The sequence below is a fragment of the Vigna umbellata genome, chromosome 8, assembly GCF_029865625.1.
Source record: "Vigna umbellata cultivar VRB3 chromosome 8, Vumbellata_1.0, whole genome shotgun sequence".
Classification (NCBI taxonomy): Eukaryota; Viridiplantae; Streptophyta; class Magnoliopsida; order Fabales; family Fabaceae; genus Vigna; species Vigna umbellata.
In genome coordinates, this window is record NC_142172.1 from 19175017 (window position 1) to 19183753 (window position 8737).

Sequence of the window (8737 nt, forward strand, 5' to 3'; positions counted from 1 at the left end):
ATTTATATATTTTAAATTGATTTTATTTATTGTTGATACGAAATTTTTAATATATTTATCATATTATATATAATAATATTTTAATATAATTTCAAAATTATTTATGTTAAATTAACTAAAAGTGAACTTAATTTATAATATATAAATTTCACTTTATAAAATAGTTTTATAGATGGGTGAGAATGTAGATATAATGGCTTTCATATTTGTTTAGTGAAATGCAGAAATATTATATTGGGGGATGAAATTTGGATCAGTTAATGAATATGAAAACATTAATTAAAATTTATATAAAGTGATAACTGTGTTTGTGAAATAATAGATTATGGTTTTACTTAAAAAAGAAAAGTAAATATTTTTGTAAAGATTGAATTTGATGTGAGAAGGAAATTCTACGTTTGGCGTTGAATGCATTGATCGCTTTCGACGCGGTTTGAGAATTAGAAAAACACGCGTAGTGTTGTTGTTCTAATTAATTTCCATTGGGAACAACAATCGCACGTAATGTTCTTTCATTGGAAGGGGTCAAAATTTCTGTTTCCGTTATAAAAATTTACAATAATAGTAATAATTAACTGACAAAGTTAATTATTATAATAATACTTTGGAAAATGTTAATGGTAGGTATAAGAGATAACAATTATAATAAGTTACTAACGTAGAAAATTAATAAAATTTTTTTGTTAATAGTAAGAATTGAACACGTGTTAAAAGTGTACGACGTGTGTTTCATAATCTCAACAAATAGAAAACGAAATTAACTAATTCTTATGGAATGGTTGTACTTTCAAATTCAAACTAGGCTAACATTTTTTTGAAATCTAGAAGACTTCTTTTTTTAATAATTAATCAATCATTATTCTAAGTTGAGAGTTAATGAAATTACTATTTTTAGTCATGTTGGTTTTTCGGATATGTTTCTAAACTTTTGTTTCCAATCCTAATTGCTTAGAAATTAGAATATTAATGGAATATTTTAATTTAACAACATTGGACGTCCATGAATACTCTTTAGAGTATTCAGAATTTGAATAACTTTTAACGTGTTTAACTAAATATCACATTATAAGTAGAGTTATAGCATTTAATTTTTAAAATATATTAATTAAGAATTTTATCTAAAGGTAGCTAATATTTTTTTGTATGTAATATGTACATCACTGAGTTCCAAAAAGTGTGGATTTCCACATGCATATTTAATCATTTTTCTACATCCATCTACCAAATATCCAAGTATAGATTATATAGACAAAAATATTTTATGCTAAAATACTAAGTGACAAATTTGTATAATTGTGTCAAGAATCATATTATTAAAACCCATATTAGTACTAAGTATTAAACACACATCAACGTTAAATAGTATAATTAAAGCACTTTAATTAAATACTTAGTTAAATACGTCAATAAAGAATATAGTAAGATCATGTGGGTCATTCTTCCTAACGACACTGAAGTCTCAATTTTAGAGACAAGTTAGTAACATTGATTTCAATAAAACTTTAACTTCCTTACAAGTATAATACTATATATTCGAACTTCTTGTTATGAATAATTAATATTAACTAATATCAGCTAATGTGTTTGAATGAACAAATAATGACACCAAGAAAAGAATTATTAATTTTAGTTAAAACTAATTACATTAAAAAGTGCTCAATCTTACAGAATTAATTTCCAAGTAAAATTTCAGTTAAGATGGAATTTCTACAAATCCTCATCAAAGACATATATGAGCTAGAACAATGATAATTACCCTGTGGTGTACATTTGGTACAAAACAAAGAAAAAAAAAAGCACACCATTTTACTGATCCTGACACTGTTCATCGAACAAGAGGCTACCACATCACACATTCTATTCTTCTTTGCCAGATGACAGATACAAATTAAACTCAGCACATCTTCTGCTTCTGTAAAATCCTCTCCAACAAAAACAGATAAAGCTAGTAACGGCAGAAAACTAAGCTAATGGTTTTGAAGCATGTCAAATAGAAGCAACTCTTTCCTCCTACTTTTGAAAGGTGGAAAGATTGAAGTAAGATGTTGAATTGTTATACCCTTCACACTTCACAAACACTTGACCATCCTACTTTTTCCAATCTCAAATGGGGATGCCCTTTGGAACAATTTTGTCTTTGATCCACATGTAGATTGGTACTAGTACGTAGTAAGTGGATGCAATTACACCAAGAATGAACCGGTAAAGAAACACTAGTGGATTTACAGCCTTCTTCACATCCTCTACCTTGGGACCAAGCTGCATAAAGCCAAGAACAGAACATAGTTGTGTTTGAGAAAAAGCGAAAGCTGAAATCTTAAATGAATCTTAGAATAGAAAGAAGAAGAAAGAAAAAGCAATATTATACGTACCTTGAGGGGAGAGTCTCCAGACAAAGGCTTGACTCCTGTGACTGAGCAACCCATGATGAGACCGTGCCTACGCACCCCACGATACCATTTTGGACCAATCCTTTTGAGCTCAACATCTTTGAATCCAGCCTTTTTAAACCATTCAATGTACTCTTCCTCCTTGGGGAAGAGCATCCACACATCTGCAAAGAACCGAGACAACCAAAATGTTGGGTGGACTGGACCAATAACACAAGCTTTTCCCCCTATCCTTAGCACTCTGTAGGCTTCTTTAATGCCTCGCTGCGGGTCTGGCCAGTATTCAATACTGAAAAAAATCATCATTATTAGACTATGTGATTAATTAGATTGTTATCAAGGTAAATATTGTTGTTACCTTCCAGCAGAAACGTATCTATCAGCATAATCAGTTGGAAATGGAAGATCTTCTGCATCACCCTCAATTATCTTGCATTCTTTGAGGGGCTCCTTCTGCTTAGCCTTGGCAAGCTGGTGGGGTGACTGATCAAGAATTGTAACGTTTTTGGCATCCACATGCTTCACTATTCCAAGAGTTGTGAAGCCAGTTCCACCTCCAACATCCACCACCCTCAGGTTACTGCTGTAGAGATCGGCAGGCTCCAGCGCCTCGTCTCTCATGTCTTCGGTCCAGTGGCCAGGATTTATTATATGATCATACACAATAGACAGAAACCTGTAGAACCAAAATGCCTCCTTCTTGTGCTGGATGAACCTAGGCTGAGAAGCAGGCCTAGAGGCTGAGATGCTGCATCTGAGGGTCATGTTTTTTCTGACCCTGAACTTGTCATGAGACGGCACGGCCTTCTTGAAGAAGCACTTGTCGTTCAAGTTAACAGCAGTTGAGGCTAAGCCAGTGATGAGCTTTGGATTTTGGGCTCCATTGAGCATTAAGGAGGCCATGACTGATATATATGAAGATAGGACAATAATACTACAGTTGCAACGAATGGCACATTGCGTGTGGAAAATGGAAAGCAACTATTGATGGTTTATGTCATGAAAACAGGAGAGTAACAGGGTCAGTGGAGCAGTGAGAGAGAATTGCTGGAAAGGGCGGTAGAGGTATAGTTGTGTAAGTAAGAATTATGCGGTGAGAGAGAAAGACAGATTGGTAGATGTGCACCACATATCCATTCTGGAGCTAGCTGATACTTCCCACTTGTGCCATACAATCACTTCAATTTCATCCGCTTTGGATTTTCTCTATTGACTAGTTTACATCACCCTCCATAATTTTTTAAAATATTATATGCTTTTAATCATTACTTAAATTTCATTCAACACTATTCATAACTTCCCTATACTACTAATCTTAAACAAATATTTTTTTATAATTTACATTTTTGCGAATAATATATTTTAAAAATCATATTTATTTAATATCAATAAACGAATATTCTGGGATGTTTTGCACTTCCTTTTGAAACCGGTAATGAGCGAATTTACGTAATGCTTTACCTAACACGTGATTATGAGCAAATATAGTTGAATTAAGAAACAAATTGTACGAGTGAAATAGAATATGTATATATCTTTGTCAAAACAAGAGCAGAGTATTGATCCTACGAGTGAAATAGCGTGTTTTGAGATGATTTATGGCTCCTGAACTTGCTGTATCTCTGATTCAGATGGTTTGGGAACTTCCAGAATTTCAGATGGTTTGGGAACTTCCAGAATTTCAGATGGTTTGGGAACTTCCAGAATTTCAGATGGTTTGGGAACTTGCCTGAGCTGGACGGAGTTTTCATAGCAGTTAAAGAAGCCATAATGAGGGAATTTCTCGTACCAGGTTTCTTCATTAACGTGTGTGTCCCAGTGCTCCCCAGAACTGCTCTTGCCGTACTTGTGAATCCAACCAGAGCCATTGTGTTGCTCACCCCAGGTTCGGTTCCACCGTTCTCCATGCTTACCCTCCCACCAGCTCTCCCCCTGCTTCACGCCGTGAGCATTTGGATCAAAGTTTTCGTCCCATTTGTCACCCCATTTCTCCCATCCACCTTCCACTGATCTTTCAGCCCATTTGTCAGTGTATTTTATGCTCCCACCATACCCGTCATATTTGCCACCCCACCTGCCAAAATCATTTCTGTTCATCAAAATCTCAACATCGAATTCTCAAACCACACACACAAGATCCCTCAGAACCACTCCTCTCATAAATGCAAGCAAATAATATATTCTTTCAACTTTTAATCATGTCAGAAAATCAAGCTTCACCGAAAAAACAAATTGCATAAAGCTTAAACATCTTGTTTGAAAAATAACTCTAAAATACTCTGATGAATTCATAAGCTTAGACAGAGTTGACGTTCTGACTTTGAAAACGTATTTCCTTGAATTTGTACAAATATATTATCGCAGATTAAAAATTTTTGGTATGATGGCATGAATCACATAAACGGAGCTCAGAATAATTCAGTCCGTGCCACCATTTTCTGAGTTCTTAATCCTCCCAAAATTGTGCAAAGTATCATTTGCAGTCGACGAGTCTTGAACAAATATACACTTCAATTGATTATTGAACATTTTAAACAGTAAGGTCTAAATACTTTAAAAAGAGCATTCAAATTCCAATATTGACAATTACCTTTCATGCCAAACATGGGCGTGCCCTGGTTGAAGTGGTGTGTTTGGGTCAATACTGCACCACTTGTCTGCCCATTTTTCTGATTGACCAGCGGCATTGTAGCGTTCCCCCCATTTTTCCTGCCACTCATTACCTTTACCATTACTTCCCCACTTGTCTGCAGTTTTCTCAAAATTCATAAGCCCATTTTCCTGCATGGGAAAACCATACTTCGTATGATTATACTGAAATGAAAGAACGAATCTGTTGTCCAAGACCTATTTACTGATGTGGCTACAACTACAACTAACGCATCAATAATTGGCAAGGTACGGTAGAGACCAGTTACAGAGAGTTTGAACGGAGGCAGTAATGATGAGTTCTAGAAATAAGCCAATCGTATTTCAGCAAACTGTATGAGAAACTATAATAAGAAAGCTATTTATATGCAAATTAAATGTGTCAAATTTTGCTAACCAGACTCATGGATTCTCTCCAAAATTCGCGCCAAACATTTCCATATGCGTCACGGCCAGATTTCTCAGAACCAAGTTCCTTATAGCCAAAATCATCAGAAGCCTCCCAGTACTTCTCTTGCCACTCAATCTCTTTGTCGGCACTAACACCTCTGGTCATTGTCCATCTGCAGATCACGCCATCAGGTCTTCGCTCAATTCCAGTGTCTTTCCACCATCTTGTTCCATCCGGATTCACTCCAATGGGTGACCATTTACTGGCCTCACTAAGGGCATTTGCTGCTTCTTCGGCATAGCCAGAACAAGATTCACCAAGTAACTGTTCCTCTTCCAGGGTAAGAGACGAGGAAATTGACTGTGGCTCAGATGCAGAATCCGCTTTCTCAACCTCTAAAAATGACTGAAATGGTGGAAGAGTGTCACTCTGTTCGCTTTGAGAAAGTAAACTCTCAAATGGAATAGTGAGAAACTGCGGTGTCCGCTCCTTCTCCACAACTGCACTGGGTAAAGTTGGACGAACAGAAGCCTTGGTATTTAGCTGCAACCCACTGTCCTGATCTGAGGGAACGTCGCTTTCCACGGGAGGAGTCCAGGACCAAAAATCAGGGCCAGGCACACCATGTCCCTGAGCTGCTGACTCTTGCACAGGAATAACCCCACTCCGCACTCCGATTCCCGAACCCAATTCTATCACATAATTAACAAACAAAGAAAAAAAAAACAATAAATGAGAAATCGACACTTTCAATAACATCTCTCAAGTATAGTATCAATTTCTTAGGGAATAAAATAAACACAATAGCATCTTCACAGAATATGAGATTAATATACCATGTAACCTCAATCTCAGTGCTAACTTCAAATTTTGATAACTAGAATACAAGAAATCAATAGTAACATTTCCATTAGAAATAAAACTAAATCAAACCACTCCATTTCTTAGTTAAGAAAACCCAGCGAAAGAATCTTCACAGAACGTTATATTGCAATCTTCAGAATTCAGGCAATTCACAAACCATGCAACCTCAATGCTACAGAAGCATTGATTTCCTTATTATTGTGTTTGCCGTTCTTTATTAAAATAAAAGAACGCGGCCGCATTCCAAGATTACCAACGCAGACAGATAACAAAAATGCAACCAAAATTTAATTGCAATATGTAAAATATTAGAAACCTTGATTTTCTTGATTTTTAATTATCTTTCTTGATTATTGAGTGATAATGTAAAAGACTGAAAGAAAGAAGCGAAAGATATCGAAACAGGTAATTCGGTTATACCGCGCTGTTGTTCGTCGTGGCCGTCGTGGCCGTCGTCGCCTTCGTTGTCGTCAGAACCAGCGGAAGCGCGATCCTGAATGAGTGCCTTGGCGGCTGCGATGGCGGCGGCGGCGCGGTCGATGACCTGCATCCGCTGAACGCGGTCGCGCTCATCGGAAGGGATTTGGAGAAGCTTGTTGAACTCGCTGGTCTTCTTCTCCAAATCGTCATGCACAGTGCCTCCGTGACGCGCCGAGGACACGCGCTCGGCGATTGTCTTGAAGTTCGCGCTCTTCCGCTCTCTCTGAACCGCCTTCTTCCACATCTCCAAGTAGGAGGTGTCTCCGTCTTCTTTTTCTCCTGTTGCTCCACGCGCCATCGCTCTCACTCGCGTCCATTCTCTGTTTCCGTGTTGCCGGTGAAGGTGCACCCAACGATGTGGTGCACCAGCGGCACAAGTTCCGAAATGCATTGAGAGCGAAGCGTGAGTGTGTGAAGAAGATAGCTGATCGGAAAGGAGAGTGAGTGAGTGAGTGAAACTGTGAAAGTGAAATGTGGCGCTGAGAGTATTTATACGGTGTTGAATGAGAGGGAAGGGTAATATGGTGAATGTCAATTTTGTTAATAATGGCGAATTTTAAGGGTTTTTATTTAATTTTACTTTTTTAAAAGGTTAGGGACATTTTCTTTGTCTTCAAGCGAGGAACCCAACCCCGTATTATTAGGGTGTTCCATAAACTTTTTCCAAAGCTTCCTATTTAGTTTCTTTTTCATTTTAATTTATTTTTAGTTTCACATTTTATCTCCTTAAATTTTTATTAATATATATATTACTTTCTGTGACTCTCGTTTTCCGTGCATGGTACGCTGCTTAGGTTTAAGAAAATGAAAGCAACGGATGAAATCACGTGAAAGCTGTTAAAGGTTAAAAAGGTAATAACAATGTTGATCTTGATGGATGAAAACAGTTGCATCTTACATCTTTTGTTTGCCTCACCATTACAGCTATGACTCCCTTTGCCACGTGGCGATTTAAAGACATGCAAAAGAAATCCCATGGTGTGCGTTGGAGTGTTTCAAACACTTACATCTGTTTCTCCATGCATGCAAAGTTAAGAACATTTTCCACTATTTCATGTAATCAACAACATACAGCATTCGAGAACAACCACGACCAAAACAAAAACACAAGAATGTCTTCGTCAATGTCTACATTAATCTCATCCTCTCTCTCACAAACCCTCAAAATAAGAACCCTAGTTTTTCCTCTCTCTCCCCACACCCTTCTCACTTCCAAAACTCCACCATCCTCAATTTCCCTCACAAACATGTTCAACCCACAACCCAATGAAATACCCCAACCGCAACGGGTCCCACCCGAGATCCCTTCCCTGCCAAAGGTTCAACCTTCTCCTCTTCCCAGTGAGCAACCCGTCATTCCTACCCGTGACCCGGAAACCGACCCGCATGTACCACCCGAAATAGTCACTGATCCGGCTCCTGGCCACCCGAATCCCAAACCGGATGCCCCAAAACCGCCGCTGGCCCCACCCGGGATTGAGATTCCACTGCCAAAGCCGCCTGAAAAGATGCCAAAGCAACCACCGGAAGTGGATCCACCGCGGCCGCCGGAGATTCCGCCGCCACCAAGTGCTCCGCCGGATATAACGCCACCCACTGGACCAAGAATCTTTGGGTAGAACAGAAGCATGGATAGTATGATGAAGAAATAGTTATTAAGTTTTTTATTTATTCTATCATTTATATTATATCCTACCAATATACTGCAGAGTGGTGTTTTTCGTAAATAATATTACATAAATGTTTTCTGTATTTTTAATTTATATTGTAATTTTGTTGTAGGTGTACACTCTTTATATTAAGTTATACAATACGAAAGTGTAAATTTTGTATTGCTTTTCTTTAATAAATGAATAGTTGTCGCGACATTATCCAACAATATAAGAAATTATTGTTTTTCTTTAATAAATGAATAGTTATCGCGACATTATCCAAGAGTATAAGAAACTGTATTTGATGGAAA

At 37.4% G+C, this 8737-nt stretch overlaps 2 protein-coding genes across 2 annotated transcripts; both read right to left on the bottom strand.

The window, feature by feature from the left end:
- Positions 1 to 1733: 1733 nt before the first annotated feature.
- On the bottom strand, positions 1734 to 3671 carry LOC124838164 (2-methyl-6-phytyl-1,4-hydroquinone methyltransferase, chloroplastic-like). Its single transcript, XM_047313689.2, has 3 exons — positions 2749 to 3671; positions 2373 to 2679; positions 1734 to 2259 (listed from the first exon to the last, which is right to left on the bottom strand). The coding sequence occupies exons 1-3, from the start codon at positions 3291 to 3293 to the stop codon at positions 2104 to 2106; spliced, it is 1008 nt and encodes a 335-aa protein (XP_047169645.1). The 5' UTR covers positions 3294 to 3671; the 3' UTR covers positions 1734 to 2103.
- A 155-nt stretch (positions 3672 to 3826) lies between these two features.
- On the bottom strand, positions 3827 to 7243 carry LOC124838163 (protein LIKE EARLY STARVATION, chloroplastic). Its single transcript, XM_047313687.2, has 4 exons — positions 6715 to 7243; positions 5437 to 6122; positions 4981 to 5171; positions 3827 to 4464 (listed from the first exon to the last, which is right to left on the bottom strand). Exons 1-4 carry the CDS (start codon positions 7163 to 7165, stop codon positions 3987 to 3989), a joined length of 1806 nt encoding a protein of 601 aa, XP_047169643.2. The 5' UTR covers positions 7166 to 7243; the 3' UTR covers positions 3827 to 3986.
- Between the last annotated feature and the right edge of the window lie 1494 nt (positions 7244 to 8737).

Bases quoted from the DNA above. Each gene is read 5' to 3' on its own strand.
- LOC124838164 (XM_047313689.2), bottom strand. From the start codon at position 3,293: ATGGCCTCCTTAATGCTCAATGGAGCCCAAAATCCAAAGCTCATCACT. The intron at 2,680-2,748 runs GTAACAACAATA...GATTTTTTTCAG, and splicing joins AGATACGTTTCTGCTGGAAG to TATTGAATACTGGCCAGACC. The intron at 2,260-2,372 runs GTACGTATAATA...GGCTTTATGCAG, and splicing joins CTGGAGACTCTCCCCTCAAG to CTTGGTCCCAAGGTAGAGGA.
- LOC124838163 (XM_047313687.2), bottom strand. From the start codon at position 7,165: ATGCATTTCGGAACTTGTGCCGCTGGTGCACCACATCGTTGGGTGCAC. The intron at 6,123-6,714 runs GTATAACCGAAT...ATTATGTGATAG, and splicing joins CCACGACGAACAACAGCGCG to AATTGGGTTCGGGAATCGGA. The intron at 5,172-5,436 runs GTTAGCAAAATT...TTTCCCATGCAG, and splicing joins GGAGAGAATCCATGAGTCTG to GAAAATGGGCTTATGAATTT.